Genomic DNA, 25957 nt, shown 5'->3' with positions numbered 1-25957 from the left:
GCATCTCAAATAGTATAAAAGGGATTTTGTACTTTCAGTGACAGTAAATTATAGTAACACCTAGTGATTTTAGTTTTTGTAACAAATCAATATTTTTGTGAAAAATACTAAATTTAATGTATGTATTTTAATATGTGGTAAACTGAAATGGAAAACATTTTGGGTCATTCTCAAAAAAAATGTACTTTCTGACTTGCACATTTTTTTCTCTTTTCGCTTCATTCATAGCAGAAACTGTATTTTTACATTACAGTTCTAGCCTTCCGCTGCCTCGTTTCCATTTGACTCTTCGCTAAGCCCCGCCTTAAAAGCTTTTCTGACCAATCCTGTCTTAGCAGCTGTTGCCCCATGCTATTTCTCTGACAAGCGTTTGCCTTTTTAAAATGAGAGTCTATGGGAGTAATGTGTGTGAGTAGCTTTAAGCGGGATTTTATCAAACTGATCAACAAAAAAAATTAAAACGTTGTTGCTGGGTCACTTGTGCCATAAGGTGCTTAGAGAGGATACATGCAGTGTTTTTTATTTCTTTTAAAGATTTTTAGATTTTTTTTAAAAATAAATATTGAGAAGAGCATGCTATGGATTAAACTGTCATTCCTCATTCCCAAATAAATGTATAATATCAGCAAGGACAACTACATTTGCTCCAAATTAAAGCTAACAACTTAATATTAATTCATTTAGGTACTGATTCAGGTCTTAGTAAAGGTGATTGTAAATAAAGAGTTCACAGCATCAAAATATAAGAAATTATGAGATGTAATAAGTTCTGTTCACTTATCAGGTGTGTAATCACCATCACTTTCATTTGCCTCAATCCTGATTCACAGTGTGCAGTTTTTAATCAAAGTACTGTGTAATTCAACAATTTCTTTTACAAAAAAAAAAAGGGCAGATAAATATGCTTTACAATGTCACTCTTCATTCCAGCCCACGTAATAATATTATCCATTCTGTTTATGAGAATATTTTGCCAAAAACCGCTCCGTTGACGGGAATCTCACATTCATTCCTATGAGAAGTTCTGCAGAGCTTGTCAGAGCGAGCACCAAGGGGGACGGAGCTTAGCGAATGGTCAATTAGTAACTAGTTAGAATGAAACTGTTTGTAACAATTTGTACGAGCTTTTAAGAGGGTTTTCTATGAGCGATTTAACGAACGTTTGTTAGTTTTTACAGCACTTTAAGTGAGAGAGTCGCTGTCCATGTTTGAAGTGAGTGTTGCGTCGCTCGTCTTTGTAATCTCATATTGCACATAACTTTATAAATACCTATCTGGGAAATGTTATGTTGTGTTCCGGTCATTTTGACCTGGACCAAAAATGTTTTTTTTTTTTTTTTTTACTTAAATCCAGCTTAATTGTTGAGTGCATTACCGTGGAGATGTAGCGCGTGTGGAGGCTTCATGCTATTCTCCGCTGCATCCACGCACAACTCGCCACACGCCCCACTGAGAGTGAGAACCACACATTACAGCGACCAACAAATTTGGTTGCTTAGGAGACCTGGCTGGAGTCACTCAGCATGCGCGACTGCAGCGGTGGTAGTCAGCGTCAGTCCTCGCTGAGCTACCCAGGCCCCCCTACTTTTGAACCTTTCTTGACTCCATTGGAACAAAAGAACATTGGAAAAATATTATTGCAGTGTGTTTTGGGAACTTTTACATTCTCTCTCACTCACTCACTCACTCACTCACTCACTCACCACACACACACACACACACACACACACACACACACACACACACACACACTCACCCTTTGATATCCCAGGCAACTTCGGAACTATTCTTGACTCCACAGGAACAAAGGAAAAAACAATATCACTACAAGTATGTGCCATTTTTGAGAAAATAAGCGTGTCAAAGCAAACGTCTTTGTTAAATATTAAAACAACATTAAAATAATAATTGTGTGATAAATAGCACAGAAAACATTTGTTAATGTTTTTTTATATAGTCAAAATAATAATAATAATAATAATAATAATGCTATTTTAAATGAGAAAAAAAAAGTTTTATACGGTCAGGTCAATAAAGCTATCTATCAATAAGTTCCAAACAGAAGTACAAAACCTGTTCTAATTAATAGAAATCAAGTTAACAAAAAAATCGAATGCAATATCTAGTGAAATATATATTCATAATGAGAGATTTATGTACATTTGAATGGGCTGGTGATTTTTGACCAGGACCACAAGTGTGACTTTCTGCCATTTTCTACAAAATAAAAGAGTAGTGTGATAAACAGGACAGAATATTGTATGTATGGTATTTAATATGATACAAAATATTTATATAAAATGCTTATTTAACACAGAAATTGAGTTGCATTAGCTCAGGTAATTTAGACATATTGTCAATAAATACAAAATCTGTTCTAGTTACTAGAAATTGAGTTGAAAATAGATCTAATGCAATATTTAGTGATAATATATGGATTATATAGATTCAGAAACCATTTAAATGGGTCTGTCATTTTGACCCGGGAACAAAAGGAGTGGAAGCCAATGAGAAACACAGCACTAGGGTTAAATTACCCAAATAACTACATACTTAAAGGTGCACTAAGTTCATTCTTGTTCATGTTGTCTTAGACTTACACTGACACGTGGCCTGGATGCAGCATCATTCAAACACAATAGTTTTCAGTTACTGATGCCAATGTAAAAATTCACAGTCAGCCATGATTACTTTAATCAATGAGTGAAAGTGTCAAATAACAGGATGGTTACTGAGATTAAGTGAGTAGTATTTGGCTGGTCATGTGAATCTAACATGGCCGCCCCATGTACGAACACTCTCAAGTAGGATAAAACAACTTTTATAAGGTTACTGATTAGACTGGAGTCTTCATTTTAGAGTGGTCATGTTTTCCTACATATTTTTCAAAATTACAATTCATTTCTTAAGGAGTACAGCTTTTTTAATGAGGAAAGAATTACTTAGTGCACCTTTAAACATAGTTTTGTAATCATTTTGTACAGAACGATCTATTACCTTTAGACAGTCACTTTTTTATTTTAAGTACAAATGGCTTGTTAAACATTACAGAGTGTTAATGTTGGTAGTAACATTGGTTAATTCTAAGTGATTAGAATTTTCTAATGCATGATGTGAGCGTACTTAAAATATTTTTTTAAAGATAATGTTAAACATAGCACATGAAGTGTACAAATGTTGGTAGTCATATTAGAAAAATCTCACCCATGGGCAATATCTTTATCACTCACAACCTGTCAGGAAAAGCAAGAAGATGAAAAAATAGAATTAGTAACATATCAGACATTATTTCAGAGATTAATACTGTATAAGTGTATATTTCAAATAATTTTTAGATCACCTGAATAACACTACACACATCATCTACGCTACGCCTAACACTTTTGATCCTAGGTACTAAGCTGAAGAAATATTAGATAATATCTCCTTCAAAACAAAGACTGCTTTAAGAATGAAATTACTGTATATTTACAAATAATAATAAATTAATTTATCAGTAATAGGATTTAAAAATGCTAAACCTTCACTTATCTGAAGCTACTAAAGGGTGTGTCAGGATACAGCAGTTGTAAGGAAAGAAAATAGCGGGGAAAATGGCCACAGTCCAGTATTTAAGTTTCTGCTGCAGTGACAGTTTCACTCCTCCACCAATAAGAATTGAAAGAAGATGCTATAACAACGAAAGCAACCAATGGCATTGTTCAACAGACTGAGGTGTGGACTGCCACACCTGACTACATGTGTTTATCCAAGCATAAAGCAAATGTCAACCCCAAGTTAATGTTTTCAATAGTTTGCCATAGCCAAGCCACACATGGCTCTCAGCTACTGTATGTGTTGTCATCTGGGCCATATACCTCAATACCAGTTGTGACCCAAGACAAAATTCCCTCCAATTCTAAAGCTTTGGCAAAACATATCTGGTAAAAGCTTGGCACATATGTGTTTAGCCATGCCACATCTAGGTCAGATGTGACAGCTAACTTTGGCCCAAACATTCTTGCTATCTGGGATTTATATGTTTGTTGTGACAGATTGAGTTGTGAACATGTGAGTCAAGTCAGTCTTTTTTTTTTTTTATTTGAAATGCCCAATTCCCAATGTGCTCTACATCCTTGTGGTGGCGTAGCAACTCGCCTCAATCCGGGTGGCGGAGGACGATCTCAGTTGCCTCCGCGTCTGAGACCATCAATCCGCACATCTTATCACATGTCTTGTTGATCACGTTACTGCAGAGACTTAGCGTGTGTGGTGCCCCACACTATTCTCTGCGGCATCCACGCACAACTCACCACACGCCCCACCGAGAGCAAGAACCACACATTATAGCGACCACAAGGAGGTTACCCCATGTGACTCTACCCTCCCTAGCAACCGGGCCAATTTGGTTGCTTAGGAGACCTGGCTGGAGTCACTCATCATGCCCTGGATTCAATCTCATTCGACTCCAGGGGTGGTAGTCAGCGTCAATACTCGCTGAGCTACACAGGCCCCGATTCAAGTCAGTCTTATGTACCTTTATCTAGGTAGCTGTGGTGGTGGGGGTGTGGTTAAGTGCCGGTTTGTGAATGGAGAGCGAGGTCAGGAGATGAGAATGGTAAGGATCATCACCTGGCAATTATTGTCTCTAACAGCTGTTTGCCATTGCAGTGAGTGTGGAGACGGGCTTTAAGAGGGAGCCAGATGCCAGTCAGAGGAAGAGAGTTATGAGACACAAGCTGGAAAAAGACTGTATTAATTTATGTCCGCTGAAAAGCGTAGTTTCTGAATGTGAATGCTGAAAAGCCTGGATTTTGAGTTTAAAAGAAATAAACATACCGTTTGAGTTGGATTCACTGTCTCCTGCTTCCTCCTTTTACCTAACTGTGAACATTGTTACAGTTGCCTTTATTAAACGTATCGTATGTCTGACACAGGTTTAGCAAACTGCTTATTTCTCAACGCTACACCAAGCTGGAGTACACGTGACACCATGCGAGGAAAATGTTGATCACCAGTGCTATGGCGAATCAATAGTTTTCAAATAGTTTTCAGTTTCAGATGCCATTGTAGAAATGTAGTATTCACAGTCAGCCAAGATTATTTTAATCGATTAGTGAAAGTGTCAAATAACAGGATGGTTACTAGTATTCGGCTGGTCATGTGATTCTAAAATGGCAGCCTCCATGTGTGGACCTTCTCCATGTAGAATAAAACAGCTTTTATAAGGTTACTGATATGACTGGAGTCTTCATTTTAATGTGAGTGGTCATTATTTCCTACATATATTGCAAAATTACAATTCATGTTTTTTGGAGTTAAATTTTTTTAATGAGAAAAAATTACTGAGTGCACCTTTAAATATTAAATCTATTTTCCGTTACTTGATGCAATGACAGGCCTCCAACACACAGGGGTATCAGGGAGTCGCGTAAACACACGATGACGATAGTGTAGAGAAGAGGTGCTGTTTATTTCCTGAGGCTCACTTTCGCATGCAGTCTTGCTGTTATGGCAACATATGCTAACATATATAATGTGAAAACGCACGTGCTGTCTACAATTATACAGCTGATAGATTATTTTTGCTGCGTCTGACTGTGGAGTAATTGGGGTTGTTATAGTTAACTACACTGTTACCTAGATTGCTCATGTTAGCATTAGCTGCATAGCTGACCAGTTTACCATAAATGGAAATAATTTGTTTAGGGAAATGCACAGTCAAAGTAAATGTTACGCTAGCTCAGGTGCAATAAGTAGTATACAGGCAGTATAACGTATGAATAAATAATTATTGTATATGAAGAATTGGTTGTTAGGTAGTTTTCTTAACAAAGAATGCTACGTATCGGTATAAAACAATATGTCATCTGGTTTAGAGCACACTGAGTATTATATCCCAAGGCAAAACACAGTCTGTAGTCTGACTTCATCAGTCACTAATTAAAACTATATGAATGCACCCATTTTTGGCCCAGTAAGTAATTCTTCTAGTATTCTGGTGAAGCTGCTTTAGATAAAAGGTGCCATGGAGTCCGGCGAGTATGGGGCTGTCAGTGTTGGAGGTCTATCAGGGGAAGAGAACTATTTACAGGGCTACACCTTCACTGATCGCTCCCATGCCAGTCGTGTTGTAAAGAGCATCATGGACTTGTGTCTAGAGGATGGTCTGTTTGCAGACGTCACCATCACTGTGGACAGCACAGAGTTCCAGCTTCACCGCCTGGTGCTCTCGGCTCATAGTTGCTTCTTCAGGTCTATGTTCACCTCTAATCTTAGAGAAGCTTATGTTAGCAATATTGAGCTGAAGGATGTCAGTGCGCCTGTCTTCCAGTCGCTGGTACCATGGTACGATGAAACTACAGGTTGATGATCTGCAGGACACCTATGAGATGGCTGATATGTACCAGCTTACCGCCCTGTTTGAAGAGTGCTCTCGCTTCCTGTCACGCACTGTGGATGTAAAGAACTGCCTGCTGGTGAATCCTTAAGTTTTCATTTACTGAATTAGTAGTAAACACATAGATAGGGCTGAAGAGTCTTGAAAACTGTACTCTTGAGAAATGACCTCTCTTTATTGCAGATCATGTGGTTGGCAGACAGTGACCAGGAGTTGTACACGGCTGCCAAGCACTGTGCAAAGATTCACCTTGTTCAGCTGCACCAGACAGACGAGTTCCTGAACTTGCCATTGTGTCTACTTTTGGACATCATTAAAGGTGAATGAATCACATTATCAGCTAATTCATTTTGCGTTGTATGAGACATTGTGATTAAAAAGAATCAAAGTAACTTTAATGTGCATCTGCTTCATTAGACGGTGTGCCAAGCTCACAAAATCCAACTGGAGCAATTGAGTCTTGGATAAATTACAACAAAGTTGAGCGAGAGGAGTATTCAGATATGCTCCTAAACAGCCTAAAGGTGAGTGAAGATGGAAACATATTAAAAAGGAAGCAAATACATAAACTTAACGTCTGTTCAAAAAGTTACGCTCAATCGACAGCATCTGGGGCATAATGTTGATTACCACACAAACTTATTTTGACTTGTCTCGTTTTTTTGTAAAAAGCAAAAATCTGGGTTATAGATTTGAATGGGGCCAATCAGTTAACGTTAAAATACTCACTGTTGCAAAAGTATAGCCACAAGACATAAACAATATGCATGCTAACATGAATTTAGTGTGATAAAATTGCATACAAACGAGTGCTGTCAGTCGATTATTTTTTTAAAATCGTGATTAATCGCATAATGTTTTGTAGTTAAACACGATTAATCGCAGATTTTGAAAGTGCTGAAATTTGACAATTGCCTATAGGCTATATATTTCTTTTCCTATCAAAATGCATTTATTTCCATCTTAGGAAAGAAAAGAAAAAAGTATGTAACAATATAATGCTTTATTAACATTTTCCAAACAAAGCCTTCCACAGTATAAAGATAGAAAAGACAGCACTAATATATCACCAATTCAAGTAACTTGAAATGTTTCCCAAAGTCTAAGTTGGAGGTTGACTAATTGAAAGAACTAATCCCCACATAGGTTGCATATTAATTGCAATGGGCATTAAATCAACAACAGCGCCACTTTGCAAACAAACAAAAACGTCTCATTCTGCATTTTGGCTATAGTTAAGACTAGACGTCCTTCTGTGGTTATTAAAATGCACCTTACATGCTTCTGAAAATACCTGATTTATATCACATGTCCCAGCTGGGCTTGTTTTGTACATCAAATAGCATTAAGACGTCCTTTCTCCATCATTTTATCACCGAAGCACTGTTGTGTGTGTGCAGAGATTCTTTTATTTTAAGATAACAACCTCCGCGGCTCTATCATAGCAGAGAGCGTAACTGTAGCGTGCTATGACAGTACCGCCCATAGAATGTCTATGGGACCACCTTATGCTAAGCTTGTAGGTTAACATTGGTAGAAGGGCTGTGGTGTGTGTGACAGTGTAATGACTCCGGGTGGACACATTACAAAGATTCCGCCCTTCCCAACATGTTTATGTTGTATTAACGATAAATGCATTAATTGCGATAAAGAAAATGTATGCGTTAAGCCTTTTAAATTAATCGCATGCGTTAACGTGTTAATTCTGACAGCTCTAATACAAAACTTTCCTGTGTAAATTTAAAGGCCTATTCACTTTTACAAATTCGTTGCAATGATGACATAACACTGTAACCCTAAAACGACCATAAATGCAACAATTTAAACAAATAATACACTATTTTTAACAGAAGAATGAAAGTGCTTTTATAAAATTATAAGCCTCACATTTATGCCTTCAAACCCTCCAAAAATTGTTCCCATTCACTTCCATTGTACCTCACTGTAACCTCGATTTTTGCTTTTTTAACCTCCTGAGACCCGAGTGTAACTGCTGTGTGCATTTTTCATTTCCCTTTTTGATTTGTAAATTTGTAACTAGTAGCACCTAATAAACAAGAAAAAATAGTTTCTTAAAAATTGATGTCCACCTATGTGGACAGCGGGACTAAGTTGTGAAATTTTAAATAATACCAAGCTATAGAAAGTCAAATTTTTTTTCATCAAATTGTTCATTTTGTTTCCAGGAGTGTTGGTTATTCATATTTTTTAGACATTAGATCAGAAATTAGCATAAATAATTCTGCTTCAAAGTAAAGGCCAGCATCATCCAGTCACTTAAAATTATACATGATAAATTCTGAATTTATGTATTGATTAGCATTGTCCCAAGTCTGCCAAACATGTTGAGTGGTCCAAATATCACCTGCAGCCTGAAACTGAACTTTTGATAGGAAGTTTGGATCGAATGAACTTAGCTGCATAGAGAGCTATAGGATGCTCCCTTGATCCCTATTTAGTGAATGACTTAACCTCCAGTGTGCTGTCTGTCTGCACTGGTCTCAGAACAGTTCGAAATGCACCTTATTTTCATTCTAACTCCATAAAAAGCTTCTGAGAGCAAACATTTTCAGCTTTTGGATGAACCCATTGATTCTCAGTGTGATAATGCACAGTGAATATAGCAATGTATTTACTAATGTTAATGAAAAGAACCGTATTACACAGTGATAAAATAAAATATAACAAAATTTGTATTAATATGAAGCGAAATGACCCACAGATGTGTTAATGTTGAAAGTTATTCAAAATAACTAACATGTTTTTTAAACTTTTGAGGGAATAAAGTCCCAAAATCCGTGATGTGGACGTCATGTTTATCAGCGCGCCGACGTGCGAAAAATGTATGAATTTTTTTTAAGCAGCATATCAAACAAACTAGAGATGCTACTCTTTACACCCAAACAGGTTTCAATGAAAAACTTAGAGGTTTCTATCCAGAGGCACTTTTGTTGGCTCTGCGCCTGTAGAAGCACTTCACGGAAATTGAAACCATGCTGTTGTGTTACATGACTCAGTCGCCAGACATTTAACCTTTAAATGATAGTCGAGAGCCTTGTGAACAGTATTCAGTTGGTTAAATTCATTTAAATGCTGCGTTGCGTATAGCGAAGCCAAAATACAACGTCCACACATGTGGACGCAGGGTCGCACGAGGTTAAAGACAAGTCTATATACATTTTTGTGGTAATCAACATTATGCCACAAATTCTGTTAATTGAGCTTAACTTGTATTGAAACCAGTATATTCCTTTAATATGCAGAGACCACTATAAGTAAACTATTCCTTGGTTGATTTTCCCAAAAATTTTAAACTCCCTTGTCCCCTCCCCTGATCCAGGTAGACGGGGATGACCTGCTGGCAGACGGGGCGGAAGGCACGTCCCCCCCAGGGAAAGGGGGGGGATGTACGTCATGCCGGGGGCTCCCCGGCTTGAGAGAATGGGGGAGGAATGTGGCAGGGCGGGGGGCGGGCTGATAATCAGGCCGATTAGCCTGAGAGGGATAAGGGCCGACTGGAGACGGCAGTGCGACAGAGAGAGAGAGTTCCGGACAGCTGTCCGACATCTGTGTGTGTATGTCTTTTTGGTTCAGTTTATAATTAAACTATTATTTATATTATCAAGCCGGTTCTCGCCGCCTCCTTTCCATTGATGTGTTACATTGTGCAGTTCCGTTTGGTCACGCTAGTGATGCAGAAAATTTTAAAAAGTTTTTTGTTAGCTTTGTTTTATAAGTATTGTATTTATTTTTCACATGCTGCTTGTTTACATTTTCTTAGGAGATTGGTGAAAAGGTGCACATTTACCTAATTGAGAAGGAAAACACACGCACACACTCATTGGCTGTTTCTCTTCATTGTGATGAGGACGATGCCATCAGCGTGAGTGGCCAAAACAGCCTGTGTCACCAGATCATGGCTGCATGCAAGCATGGGAGTGACCTGTAAGTGGGTCCATACCACGTCGCATGTGGAAATGCAACATGCACACTATGGACTGGGAGCGCTGTGCCCCTCTTCCTTGGGACCATCTACACCACACATTAGTGTCTGTATCCTCAGAGGATGCCATATACTTCTTGGGAGGCAAGACCCTTCAGGACAGTCTCTCCAATGCTATCATTTATTACACAGTACAAGACAACATATGGACAGGGGCCGCTCAATTAGACATGGCTGTCTCTGGTGCAGCGGGAGTCAATTTGGGAGGCACGATTTACCTTTTGGGTGGGGAGGAAAGTGATATGGACTTCTTTATCAAACCATCTCGCCTTATCCAGTGCTTTGACACAGCTACGCAGAGGTGCCAAACCAAGCCCTACATGCTGCCTTTTGCTGGATGCATGCATGCCACTGCTCATAAGGACCTTATATTTGTAATGGCAGAGGGCGACTCTTTGGTGTGCTATAACCCACTGCTGGACAGCTTCACCCGTTTACGGTTCCCTGAAATGTGTAGCTGTGTGCCGTTTCTATGGAAAGTGGCCAGCTGCAATGGGTGCATCTATGTTTTTAGGGACAGATGCAAGAAAGGTGACGCAAACACTCTGAAGTTGAACACTGCCACATCAGTGGTCTCTGTGATCAAGGGAATCAAAATCCTCCTCACAAACTGGCAGTTTGTTTTGGCCTGATTTCTTAATGTTCCCAAGTAGTGCATGGGATCAAGAAAAATAATGCCACAGTTTATGGTGATCCATTCAATACCAGTCATGGTGTGTGATGTTGATCTAATAGACACCAGTTGTTATTGTCTATGCTACAGTGCTACAAGCTGTCATGTGAAGTGTTACGCAGTAGGATACTGTAGAACATTAATGAAGGACAAATGTAATTTACAGAAAGTGATACTCTTCCACATTTAAAATTTAGGATCAATTTATTCCTAAAGTGGTGTGTTTGTGCTTAGTTCATTTTGTTAGGATTTGAATATGATATTTGAGTTTATTCCCAACTGTTGACATTCCACAGCAGAAATGTTTCTACAATCTACAGTCTCAATAACTCATTTGCACACAAATAATGCAGCATTCACCGAATTGCTTGCAAAGTATACAGCTATAAATTTGTGATTTAGGTTGCATACAGTATGTGTAATATAGTATATGGTGTTAAATGTCTACCAACATACACAGTAAAGAGAATTACTCAGATTAACAGAATGCCAGACATCCACAGGAAAGTCAACAACATCAATTTTAGGAGAACTGTCAAAGACCATTAAAAAAGCTTGCAATAAAAGTGTAGAAGGAGCATGCTCATATAGTCCTACAAATTGCTACTCTCTTAATGTCCACTGACCGTTCCTCCTGAGTCCCCTCTCAACTACTCTTTCTCAGTGGTTTATGATAAAGCAGGGGACCCTTTGAATTAGGTCAGTGTCCACCTCAAGATAATTTATAGATTTTGTGCCACAACTTGATCCTCCGCATGCATTATATGGACATGCAGACTGTTTAATGTCTGCCAGAGACATGATCCATTTTAAAGGGATAGTTCACTAAAAAAAATTAAATTCTTTGAAATTAAAAACCTTATTTACTCCCCTTCATGTTGTTCTAAACTTAAGACTTGACCTCTGTGGTACACAAAAGGAGATGTTAGGCAGAACGTTAGTCTCAGTCACCATTCATTTTAATTGCATCTTTTTTTTTTTCATCAATGAAAGCGTGAATCAGGCTAGCATTCTGCTAAATATTTACTTTTGTGTTCCTCAAAAGGAAGAAAGTCATGGGTTTGTTTGGAACAACATGATGGTCAGTAAATGATTTACATTTTTGGTTGAACTATCCATTTAACAGAGATAGCATATTATTGTTGACCTCAAGGGCTGGTGCAAAATAGTGTTACTAAAAATAATTAATTTGATAAAAAGGAATTTACAGGTTGAGACTTTGTTATTCTGGTGTGCACTCTTGGCCAACATTTCTCTTGAATTATAGGTTGTAACTTAGTAACGTGTTTCATGTTTCCCACTTTGTCTAACATTACAAAGACCAACAGAAACCCTGAAAAAGTGAAGGAAAATCATGATGAAGCCTATTAAATTTAAGAAAGTACTAGAAGTCAATTCAAAGGCATAGTTCACCCAAAAATTAAAACCTGTCATAATTTACACATTCTCGTGTTGTTCCAAGCTCTTATGACTTTCTGTCTTCCATGAAACACAAAAGGCGATATTTGGGGCAATGTGGTTCTTTGTCACCATTTACTTTTATGGCATACTTCTTTCATACAATGAAAGTGAATGGAGACTGAGGCTTTTTTTTTTTTTTGCCCTCTTTTAGTGCAAACTTATGAAGTCATGCATGTGTTAGTTGGGTGTGTTTTTCTTGAAGTTTTACATTGTCTTAAATATTTATTAATATTAGAAGAAAAAGTTTTTATAATGTTTTATGGTGGTCTACGTGAAGTAAACTCTGTTTTCTGATATCTGAAATCACGGGCCAAATAGTCAGATCTTAATATTTTAATATAATGGCTTAAACCTTTAATGAAGCAAAATTCCTTCTATTTCATATGTATACAAAGAGAGAGACAGAATACATGTAATAGCTACATTGGCTACTATTTTCTTTTTTTTTCTTTCTTTTTTTTTTTTTTACACGTACTACAGTCCCCACAAAGTGATGAGGCAGTGTGTTAGCATTTCAGGAATTGTGTTATAACAAAGACATGACCTACAACCACCAGACGTTTATCTTTGGACAGATAAACTATCTTGTGAATGGCTAGGCGGTAAATACTCCTATTTGTATCCATGAAGCTACATGTGAGGGGGGGGTAAGGAAAGGAGGGAGAATGGCAGGTTTAGTTGAGAACCCAACAATTCGATCCCATTGATGTGTTTCAAGAAGCAGTGGTACTGTAACTCAAGACAAATACCATGTCAGACTTTGTGGAACTATTCTAAGCATCAATTGCTGACACCAAACCTGGGGGGCTGGGAGGTGGCACACCAAGCGGCTTAACAAGACCCACCCACAGGAACCGCCAGTCACTAAGAAGACCGCTTGACTTGCTCCGATTCACCGCTGTGAAATATCTGGCTGTTTTTAGACTTGCTCACATGATGTCCAAACCTTTGCAGTAGCTCAGTGAATATTTCCAGATGTTCCCTTTTCTTAAGGGTAGTTCATAGTTGTGTTGCTTAAGCCTCTTGACAGAGTGTGTATGTGAAGGTAAATAGCAGTTATCTTAGTAAGAAGATCGGCGATAAGCGTCTTTTCTGACCTTGGATCTTTTTAGAGGCTGAAGTTGAATTTCAGCAGGGACACATGGTCCAGAGTGACATGGCCATCTGCTGTAGCGCCAGCACTGCAATGGGAGGGAGGAGAGAGATGAAGGGGTGGTTTGTAGGGTACAGAGAATTCCTCCCTCTCGGGTGTGGAGGGAGTAGATATTCTGGGAGATCATTGCCAGCACCTTGGATTGGAACTTATTTCTTTAGTGTCGCATATTTCCTTGAACTCTCTTTACCAGCTTTCAGAGGGGATTGTGCTTGGGTTTTTAAGATATTATGATTTTGTGATTCTCATAATTTTTTTTGAAGTTCTCCCAATGTGAATAATGATCTTGACTCTGAAGCCCTTGCATGCTGTGCAAAGTTGAAGTTTGTTCAGCATCTCTTTGCACCTAAAGCTGAGAGTTGTGGATTAGAGAAGGAAGCAAGTGGGCCGAGCTCTGGGGTGGATTGTCGTTAACACGTCTTCTCTTTTGGTGTGTTAACGTGCAATTACATAATTGTACACTTGCGCTTCCCCGGAGGTCCGAAGAGCCAGACGGATGATTATTTTTATGAGGGACTTTGTCGCAGAAATGGGTCAGGACCAAACCAAACAGCAGATTGAGAAGGGATTGAGGCTGTACCAGTCTAATGATACAGAAAAGGCTTTATACATCTGGATGAAAGTGTTAAGGAAGACATCTGATCCTGGGGGGAAGTTTCGAGTCTTAGGGTGTCTGATCACAGCAAATTCAGAAATGGGGAAATACAAAGAGATGCTACAGGTAAGAGACACTTATATCTGTTCACTTGCAATTTAAATCAAGTCAACTGTCCTCCCTGCTCTCTTTTACATTGGTACGGTCTTGATAGTTTCAAATTAGACTAATTTATTTTTATTAAATATCTGTTGCCTGTGGTGTGGAGTAAATATTGTTTTTTTTTTTTGTGTTTTTTTTTTTTGTTTGTTTGTTTTTTAAATATGATATCTGATAAATTCAATCTGGTGAACAAGATAAATATATACATAATGAGACAAGAGGTGACTGATCAAGAATTACTGCACTGATATACATGTAACCTTGTTGTTTTGAAGTGCTGAAATACTGTATATACCAATGTGAATGCTTGCAGAACATGGTAATAATATGTAACTTCCATAGTTAGGGGTAAGGAGACCCGTGTGCAATCTGATCCTCAGCCCTGAGCATCTTGTTTACAAAAACCTTCTTGCAAAGGACATACTTTCCTCTGCAGAGATTTCAGCAAAATCTTTGCATGATGTTATGTTTAAATAACTGGAGGTATCATATAATACATTTATTCCTTTGGCAAACGCTTTCATCCAAAGCAACCTAGAGTGTATTCAACATATACATTTTATCATGTTGTGGGGGAATTGAACCCATGATCTTTGTGTTAATAGTACTGTGCTCTACCAGTTGAGCTACAGAATCCCTCATAATAGTATTAAAGTATGCTCACCTGTTCTCTGGATATCTGTTGTGGTATGTAGACAATTACAACAGTAGTACTATATAGCATTATGTCAGGTTACATCAAGATTCATTCTGCCCTATAGGTAGCTTTTTGTATACTAGTTGCCTGTAATTTTATTTTTTTCTGCAGAGTGAATAATTAACAAATTTCCTATTGTCTTCTGTCCCCCTTAAACTCAAACATCCAGTACTCTTTAGCTCAGATAAACACAGCCAGAGAGATGGAAGACCCGGACTACTTAACAGAGGGCTATCTAAACTTGGCACGCAGCAACGAGAAGCTTTGTGAATTCCAAAAAACTGTCTCGTATTGTGAGACCTGCTTAAACATGCAGGGCACCACTGTTAGCCTACAGCTCAATGGGCAAGTGTGTTTGAGCATGGGCAATGCCTATCTGGGCCTTAGCGTCTTACAAAAGGCCTTGGTGAGCTATGAGAAGGCCCTGCGTTATGCTCACAACAATGACGACAAGATGCTAGAGTGCAGGATTTGTTGCAGTTTGGGCAGCTTCTACATCCAGCTTAAGGTATCGTAATATAATGTATATTTTTGAGAAAGCAAAAATAATTTGTGTTTGTATCCTCATCACTCCATGAATTCATCTTTTGATGAATTCATCTTCATGAAATCTTTGAGTTTTATTCCATGACCGCATCGAGTGGCAGGACATTGTCAATCGCTTGGTTTCTATTTCTACCAACTGATCACACTGTGAATTTGGTGGCAGAACGTTGAGTTCCGTTTCTGAAATCAGTCTTGCTTACTGAATAACGAACCACTGCCCTCAATGGCCAAAGTTGGAAGTGTTGTTGAGGTGAAATGACAGCAGGGTGGTGCCAAAAGCGAGTTGTATTTTTAATTGTAAATTATGTTATACAGTCAACAGGATTGCATATTTTTTTTAACCCTACTCCTAACCCGAACCCCAACCACCAGTGGGGTAAAATTGTAAATTTAGACCAAAAATGCAACCTATGGATCACGCTCACCATTATTTATGAGAGCGTATTTACTTCTTGGTTTCCATGGGACTAAAACGCATGTCTCATAGATTGTGCGCAATGCACTATTAGTGGCACCACGAGGAAAGGTGAACACATTTTTAATTGATACAATAATGTCTGATAGGGAATGATGTTTTTCAGTAGTTCGGTAGTATAGAGTCGATTTCAGGGTATATGAACATTCAGAAGCAGCATGTGTGTCAATTTCACGTGTGATCTTGTTGATTTCTGATGTGTCGCATTGGGTAGCAGCACACTAAGTGATATGTCATTGGTCCAAACCTACATTGTCTGACTTGCAATTGGATATATAGTAAGTAATATGTAGACACATTACTCCATATCTACTCCACATAACTGTAAATTAAGCATTAAATATGTTCTGATTGGCTGTGACTGTGTCACACCGTGCAGCAATTTCCACGTTCAGAACTTGTCACAGTGTGCATAGTGAGGACATTGTGTAAGCCTGGTCCCCCTTTGGCCTACAGTCATTTATGTTCTAATTCACTGACAGAGTAGAAAGCACTCTTTGCATTACTAACAAACTGTCTACATATTGCATACTATGTATCCAACTGCAAGTCAGACAATGTAGGTTTGGCTAGATATAGGCCTTTGTACTCACCTTGACACCAGAGATTTAAAGAGAGCAAATCCCCTGGATGCCCAGGAAGGCCTGCTGTTGTAAGTATGTGATGGAAAGTCATGCAGAGAATGTCACAGCTACTAGGAACAATCATAAGATGGCCCCTTTTAGCTGTCACATAGTTATATCCCTGTAACAGGGAAATTAACTAAATGATAAGTGAAAAAATTGTCATTACTAATATTTGATTGTTCGTTTAGCACCGTCATTCCATTAAAGACCAGACTTGAGATGGCTTTCCTGTGTTATGTTGTTATCATTTATACTGCTAATAAGTGTCCATATCTGCATGATTTGTGCTGTTGCAGGATTATGAGAAAGCACTCTTCTTTCCTTGCAAAGCAGCTGAACTTGTAAATGACTATGGTAAGGGGTGGAGTCTAAAGTACCGTGCCATGAGCCAGTACCACATGTCGGTGGCCTTCAGGAAGCTGATGCGCTTGCCAGATGCAATGGAATGCTGTGAGGTACAAACACCTAGTTCATGATGATACAGCTAAATGTTGACTACTATTTTTGTTGAGTGCTGAAGTGTGTCATTTTTTCCATGATAAAATACTTTCTTCTGTCCTAGCTTAAAGGAACAGACCCACAAATGAAAATCCTGTCATTATTTACACACCTTTATGTTCTAAATCTGTCTATCCATCCATCCATCCATCCATGGCTAATAAAGATTTTTTAACTTTTTTAAACTTTGAGGACAGGTTTTTGGCAAGCCAACATCAAAGTTTGTCTTAACAAACTTGTTCCTATCTATTGTAGTTATTTTTGCAATTACGTTTGGTGATGCTACTGGCACACACAATTTGCATTGAAGATATTAAATCAGTTAAAACAGCCATTATTTAGAAAAAAGACAATTAATGTGTACCAAACTATTATAAAAATCAACATAAAAAACAAAGACTTTTTGTCTTTTGTTTTATTTTGAACTACATGAATATTCCGGATCAGGGATAATTTAAATTTATGTTCTGCTCTGCATCATAAATCAACAAATATAGGAATCCTAATTTGGAACCACAACCATACCACAGTCTGTGTCAGTATTTCACCTGGACAAATTTTAGGCAGCTTCACCTTAATCCCCAGGATGCCACATGTTGATAATATTTACCAATCCTCTTTGCATTACCCTGGCCTCTTGACTCTCTGCAGCTCCTGATGATTATGTGATAGAGGGGGCCAGGGCTTAACTAACAGGTGCAACTATTTGTGAGCCTTGTTGTGCCAGCCCCCTTAACCAACCCCCTGTACTATGGCTGATAAAAATATGCCAGTCGAGAGTCCATCCTGCTGAGGTGCTGTCTGGGAGGAGTGTTAATGAAGAACAACGCTTACCCTTAGCCCCTCACTAATGATCAGGAGAGAAATATAACAGGCAGTCATTGCTGTGGACTGTGAGTATCACAATGTGCTGTCTGCTACAGTGATTTACAGAAGGCTTACAGTGGGGATTAACGCAGGGCACATTCCAGCTGTCGTGCAAGTTTTAGACCTCACTGTATGAGTGGGGCCTTCAGGATCCTTTGCAGCCCCTGCTTGAAATATACAGCTTATTACGTCATTTCTGTAAAAATATGAAGTCAAAGAGCATCTGAAGGTTGGAGATTGGGCATCTGATTTGAGGCTATTGAAGTATTGGAGGTGATTTGAGTCACATCCAATAACTGTGGGAATATCTGAGGTTTGTCTGTCATAGAGAAAATATAAAAATATGTGCTATGTTGGGCTGTCTAAACACTTGATGTGCTGCTGTTCCTATGATAAGGTATTATATTCAAATTATATTTGTAAGAGTAGTAAAAACAAGCAACAAAGCTATGACACAAAAATTAAGAAAAAAAATCAACTGAAACTGAAAAAAAAATATATATATTAAATAATATTGTAAATTAATAATAATGATTATTTTTGTTGATTATTTAGTTCATAATAATTAATTAATATTGATTATTTAAATCATTAATAATAAAATAATAAATTATATTGTTAACAAAAATAATATTCTGTAGGTCTGTAGGCTATGGTTTGGTATTTGTGTTCTTGTGGGGGAAAATAATACATTTTTCCTTAAAGGGGTAGTTCACCCAAAAAATGAAAATTCTAACATCATTCACTCACCCTCATGCCATCCCAGATGTGTATGACTTAGTTTTTCTGCTGAACACAAACAAAGCAGACTGGGAAGAGAAATTAGGCCTGGATTTTACATAGAAACTGGCCCAAAAGTTGTTGTGTGTGGTGTGGGTTAAGGTGTCGCTGTCCTTTTCTCCATTTCGCGCCCCCCTTTGGCACTGTTTTGCGGGCCTCTATAGCCAGTCACGGCCCGTTCAGCATAACGCGGCGGCCCGTTTCAGCTTATCACCCCCCGTTTGGCCCCGTTTCGTGGCCTTCCCACCGGGAAAAGTCCCTGTTCTCCCTATGGCCAGTCCGCCTCTGGTCCATACAATGTAATGCAAGCTCTAAAAATCATATAAATGCAGGATAAAAGTAATTAATATGACTCCAGTGGTTAAATTCATGTCTTTAGAAGTGATATGATAGGTGTGTGGGTAAAAAACAGATCAATATTTAAGTCCTTTTTTACTATAAATCTCCATGTTTACTTTCACATTCTGAAATTGAAAGTGGAGATTTATAGTACAAAATAATTTAAATATTGATCTGTTTCTCACCCAAGTGATTGCATTGCTTCAGAAAACATAAACCACTGGAGTCATATAGATTACTTTAATGCTGCCTTTATGCACTTTTTGGAACTTCAAAGTTCTGGTCACCATTCACTTGCATTAAATGGACCTACAGAGCTGAGATATTCTATTGAAATGATGAGAGAATTTTCATTTTTGGGTGAACTATCCCTTAAATATTTACAATATTCTTAATCTCATATCTATCAGGAATCAATGAAGATTGCGTTGCAGCATGGGGATCGGCCTCTTCAGGCATTGTGTCTGCTTAACTTTGCTGATATCCATCGCTGTCAAAAAGATGTTGATGTAAGTAGTCATTTTTTCCTCAAGTTAGGTTTCTTTCCAGTATATTGGTAGCATATATGTTTTTATTTCTCTCTGCTATCATGTTGGTAATAATTTCTTGGGAGCCCTATTGCAATTAATGATACTGTAGTTCCACCTACACATTTTGGCAGAATACTTAAAAAGAAATGTGATATGCGTTGCTTATGTTAGTAATGTTTTAATTTTGCTTTCATATTTAATACAGAAAGCATTCCCTCGATATGATTCCTCCATGTGTATAATGTCAGAGATTGGCAACCGACTTGGACAAGCATCCATCTATGTAGGAGTGGGGAAGTGCTGGATTTTACAGAAGGAATATGATAAGGTTGAGAAACTGATTTGATAGCACACTTTTCATGCAGCCTCACATTTGTGATCGAAATATCTCAGATGGTGTTTGTTTATAATGTATGTATTGTTTGTATCACTCCTATAGGCTCTGGACTCACTGCAACGAGCACATGATCTGGCAGAGGCAATTGGAAATAAGGTGCGTTTTGGTGCAACTATTTTGGAATAAGACAAATTTAAGCATCTAATTGCCGACACTGCATCAAAGGTGGTTGAGCTTTAATGACATAATATTAAACCTATTCAGATGATAAAACCAAGCTCAGTTGAATGCACAGTCCTTTCTTCCCACTGATATTCTGTGCTCTTCTTGTTCAGCTGTGTATTCTGAAGGTGCACAGCCTGTGTGAAGGTATCTACCGATGTAAGGAGCAGCATGACGAGTTGAGAGAGCAAGTGGTGAAGTTCCTGCAGTGTGTGGAAGAGCTGGAGCTATACTGTGGCATGTGCGGGGAGTCCATCGGAGAGAAGAACCAGCAGCTGCAGGCCTTGCCCTGCTCTCACATTTTCCACCTCAAGTAAGTATTCATGTGTTTAAAGATGTTCAGTTTGTAGTCCTTTAATCCAGAAGAGAATTGGCATATTTGAGCCATGGGTCCCTTCAAGAATATCTTATGTTTTGTTTTTTTGTTTTTTTGTTTTTTAAAAGTAAATTGAGGTTTGTGGTTAATTTTACTTGAAGAGACTTTCCCGTTTTGTCATAAATTACACAGGAACTTAAACATGAATTTTGAAACTATTGTGTGCTTTAAAAACATTAGTTGCTACATAATATTCCTTATGTAGCAACTAATGTTTTTAAAGCACACAATAGTTTCAAAACTGAGTATATGTCTTGACAAACTGGACAATGGTTTTAGTCCTTATTTCGCAACTTGATAGAGGCTTACATTTTAAAAACACACAAAAGTCCCTTTGAAGGGATAGTTCACTCAAAAATGAATATTCTCTTATCAATTACTCACCCTCATGCCATCCCAGATGTGTATGACTTTCTTTCTTCAGCAGAACATAAACAAAGATTTTTAGAAAAATATCTCTGCTCTGTTGGTCCTTACAATGCAAGTGAATGGTGACCAGACCTTTATAGCTCCAAAAATCACATGAGGCAAACATAAAAGTAATCAATATGACTCCACTGGGGGGGGTGGGGGGGCTGGGTAGCTCAGCGAGTATTGATGCTGACTACCACCCCTGGAGTCGCGAGTTTGAACCCAGGGTATGCTGAGAGACTCCAGCCAAGTCTCCTAAGCAACCAAATTGGCACGGTTGCTAGGGTGGGTACATGGGATAAATTAAATTTGAGTGACCAATACATTCTCAGATTAGTTTGATAGAAAGGCTTTGTTATCGCGAAATAGGGGCAAGAACGTCCTGTTCAATACAAAACCAGGGAGGGACTCTCTCAGGTGGGAGCGACCAATGAGCCAAATGTCTGAGACCGAATGCATAATAATAAAACAAAATCTTGGGTAGGCCTAGCCCACCGTTGTCAACTGGCCAATGTAACTTACTAAAATGTAATCTGGGACGTTTACCATTCCAAATGAAATACTTCGCTATGCTATCAAATTGCTTGAAATAAGAGAGGGGGACATCTATAGGGAGAGATTGTAGCAGGTAGTTGAATTTTGGAAAACAATTCATTTTAATAACATTAACCTTCCCAATCATGGATAAATGTAATGAAGCCCACCTGCCCACATCGCTTGAAAACCTTTTTATTAAAGGGTCAAAATTATCTTTAACTAAATCACACAAATGTTCTGGGAATAAAATGCCCAAATACTTAATGCCCTGTTTGGGCCACTGGAAGGTACCTGGCTGAATAGCAGTTACCGGGCAGTACGCTGTCAGATTTCAGATTTAGACCAATTCACTCTGTATCCTAAGAACTTAGAAAAGGAATTAATAATTCTGTGGAGGCAATGCATAGATCTAGTAGGGTCGGTGACAAATAATAAAATATCATCTGTGTAAGGCAAAAGCTTATGCACCACACCTCCCACCACCACCCCTGGAAAATCATCCTCCTTTCTTATCGCAGCTGCTAATGGTTCCAGTGCAAGACAGAACAATAAGAGGGAAAGACAGCAACCCTGCCCTCTCAATCAGAGTCAGTTCTGTAGCATCTGGCCCCGGATACCTTGCCAAGCGCTTCCAAGTTTATCTCAGAATCAAGAGAATTTTTTTGCTCAGTCATCAGTTTAGGAAGTTCTAATGGTTTCACAAAGTTTCTAATATCCTCATCAGTAGACGAAGACTTGGAACTATAGAGATCAAGATAGAATTCTTTAAAAGCATTATTAATATCAATGGCTGAGGTAAATCTTTTACCACCAGCAGATTTCACTGAGGGAATGGTAGAAAAAGACTCTCTCTGTTTTATATATCTAGCTAGAAGCTTCCCTGCTTTGTCCCCTGACTCAAAGTATGACTGTCTTGCCCTGAATAGCCAAAACTCCACCTTCCGCGACAAAATAGATTTATATCTGTATTTCAATCGGGTCAATTCCATTAGATGACATTCGGTGCTTCAGCACTTTTAATGTTCCCTTCCAATTCCACAAGTTCTTGTGCTTTGGATTTTTTGGTGAATGAGGCATACTGTATGATCCGACCCCTATGAACCACCTTAAGTGCCTCCCAAGCCACGCCCACAGAGGATACTGAGGACCAGTTGGTCTCCATATAAACATTGATTTCAGCCTTTAGCATTTGTTGGAATTCAGGATTTTGCAAAAGGGATACATTAAGGCGCCAACTATATGATTTATTTTTCTCCATATGTGGCAACACCTCTAAACACACCAGGGCGTGATCTGAGATTAAAATGTTTCCAATTGAGAAATCAACAACAGAAGAAATGATGGACTTAGGCTATATATTAAAAAAAAATCTATTCTAGAGTCAATCTTATGGACTGATGAAAAAAAATGTATAGTCCCTACCAGATGGGTTCAATAAAACCTCTATTCTTAAAAACCATTAGAAACTCCAGAGGGAACCCATGGTGAATTAGCCTTGCCTTTTACTCTCTGTAACCATCTCCTATCAGGAGAAACTATGGAGCTCACTATGTTCTGTTCACTCATCTAGGTGTCTACAGACAAATGGCACAAAGGGTTGCCCGAAATGTCATCGCTCATCTGTGAAGCTGGGTTTTGTATGAGGTTTACCATCCTGCTTTGGACAAACTGGCTGAATCCCATCACAGTGACCCATCCGGGAGCAAAAGATCCAGGACCTTCTTCCAGGAAGCTTTCGAACTGGACAAAGCAAGGTTTTCCAGTGTTTACATCCTGTCCTTTTGGCAACTGGAAATATTGTGGTAATGACAGGACATGATAGTCCAATGCGTGAGAAGTCACTGAAGAGGGCAGATATTTCTCTGAGAAATATATCACTTATTGGTATGACCACAGAGGGCTAAACTGACCTCACAATGCTCACATCGCTGCATCAGTGTTGGACAGAAACTTCAAAACAGCTTCTCACTGGACAAAGCAGCATTGCTGTCCTGTCATTGTGGATATTTGCCAAAGAGGTGAGAGCTTTACATATCACCTGTTTATCTCAGTGGACATTTGCCTAAATGCAGAATGCAGATCTTCAACAAACATTGGTAACACTTTACAATAAGGTTCTATTTGTTAACATTAGTTAACAACATCAGTTAACATAAACTAACAATGAACAATACTTATACAGCATTTATTAATCTTGGTTAATGTTAATTTCAACATGTTGTAATACATTTTTTTAAATCAAGTTGTGTTTGTTAAAAAATATATTGTTCATTGTTAGTTCATGATACCTAATGCATTAACTAATGTTAATGAATGGAACCTTATTGTTAAGTGTTACCCAAACATTTCTTGTGTTAATATTGTGTATTTATAATTTTCTAAGCAATTACTTCTGCTACAAACCCAATGTCATTTCTTCAGAATGTGTAAATGATTTGTTAATGCCATTATTTATGTAATTTTAAAAGGATAAAAGGGTTTTTGGTCAGCAGAATCGGTAACACTTTACAATAAGGTTCCATTTGTTTACATTAGATAACAACATAGGTTAACATGAACTAACAATGAACAATACTTTTACAGAATTTATTAATCTTAGTTAATGTCAATTTCAGCATATACAAAAATATTTTTTTACATTTATATTAGTTAACATTTAGTTAATGTATTATGAATTAACAATGAACAATTGTATTTTTATTAACTAATATTAACAAAGATTAATAAATGCTGTATACAATATATTATTCATTGTCTTTACATGATACCTAATGCATTAATTAATGTTAAAGAATGGAACCTTATTGTAAAGTGTTACCGCAATATCAGACATGCTGGTTCTATTTAAATTTGTTTGAAGTTTGTTTTGTGTTTGTAGAAAGCTCAGATGTCTCTAACTGCCCTCCTGTTTTGTCAGTTTGTGAGCTGTAATTTTCTGAGGTAACGGGGCATGTGTTCAACTTATTAACTTGACCAACTATACATTTTGTTAACTATTTATATGACAATTATTTATGATATTATTTTCTTTTATCAACAATCTTATACTGAACTCTGATATTATTACACTGTTTCTGATAATAGTCATTTTGGATCATTTAGAAGAATAGTACAATGATTTTCTTTGACTCAACAGAATGTGAAAAGTGCGTATTTTTTCAAATGCATTTACAGGATGCGCTGTTAGAAATATAGTTTTCAGATATCACATTTAAAATGTATCTACCTTTTTTCACATAAGAGGATGTGATCTATAATTAATCAACAAATGTTTTTATACCTTTTCCCAAGATATCAAAGTGGCCCAAATGTACTTTTTATCTTTATTTCTTTGTGGGCACTTTCATTTTTCAATCAAAAATAAATGTAAGCAAATCCTTGTTTGAAAGTTAAATTATTGAACTATGATAATAATACAACAATGTTTTGATATTTCCTTAATCCTACACATTACGAGATATATGATGGATAACATTTCAGTTATTATCTATTATACTTTTTATAAGTATCCAATGGATGTTAATAGTCTTTTATTAATGACTAATGAACGACTTTTAATAATTGCTATTTCTGGTGCATGTTTCTTTTGACTTTTTTTGACTTTTAACAGTGGACCCTATTTCTGTGCCACTGTAATTATTCCATTAAAAATAGAATAATAATAATAATACAAATAAAACCATATATTTTATCAAATAAAATGGTTATAGCTCCCAAGACAAGGTTAAGCGTATGCAATTTAACATTTTTAAATATTTATTTCTGGTTGTGATCAGACGTATTCTCATAATGACATAAAAATAACATGACATTGCAATTTATAATTGTTGAACTTTTTACATGGGAGCAAAATGAAAATATGCTGCTTATTTGTTCCTCTTAGCTTATTTTCATAACTTTTATCCACTTACTGTTTATATGCATTATATAGATTGTAACTTTTTTCTTAAATACTAAGCTAACCACCCTGCTCTGCATGCTGTGTATTACAGATGTCTCACATCCTGGTTAATCACAGGTCATAACTACCTCTCACAAAATGTGCATGTTTATTCTTCAGAATCTTCTGAAAATGAGACTGAACACTGATGTATTTAAGAGAAGTCCTGTGTATACAGTCAATTGACTTTTTCTAGTAAATATACAATAAAATATTTTTATCAGTTTCTTTTCTGAAGTATGCTTCTTTAACCAGACCTCAACATGAGTCATTGTGTTTAATAGAACTTTAGAACAAAAGATCCAAGATATATTTAGCACACGAAAAAACATGGCATCACAGTAACAAAC

The 25957-nt window shown here is 37.6% G+C and overlaps 1 protein-coding gene and 1 pseudogene across 1 annotated transcript; both read left to right on the top strand.

Annotated features, from left to right (window-relative positions):
- The first annotated feature begins 5428 nt into the window (after positions 1-5428).
- LOC127455886 (kelch repeat and BTB domain-containing protein 4-like) lies at positions 5429-11633 on the top strand (annotated as a pseudogene).
- Positions 11044-25814, top strand: LOC127455885 (43 kDa receptor-associated protein of the synapse-like). The gene is made up of 8 exons (XM_051724050.1): positions 11044-14390; positions 15293-15631; positions 17067-17225; positions 19665-19763; positions 19990-20112; positions 20224-20277; positions 20457-20656; positions 23238-25814. The coding sequence occupies exons 1-8, from the start codon at positions 14166-14168 to the stop codon at positions 23308-23310; spliced, it is 1272 nt and encodes a 423-aa protein (XP_051580010.1). The 5' UTR covers positions 11044-14165; the 3' UTR covers positions 23311-25814.
- The last annotated feature ends 143 nt before the right edge of the window (positions 25815-25957 follow it).

The sequence above is a fragment of the Myxocyprinus asiaticus genome, chromosome 18 (assembly GCF_019703515.2).
Source record: "Myxocyprinus asiaticus isolate MX2 ecotype Aquarium Trade chromosome 18, UBuf_Myxa_2, whole genome shotgun sequence".
Lineage (NCBI taxonomy): Eukaryota > Metazoa > Chordata > Actinopteri > Cypriniformes > Catostomidae > Myxocyprinus > Myxocyprinus asiaticus.
This window is presented reverse-complemented; position numbering and strand designations above follow the sequence as displayed.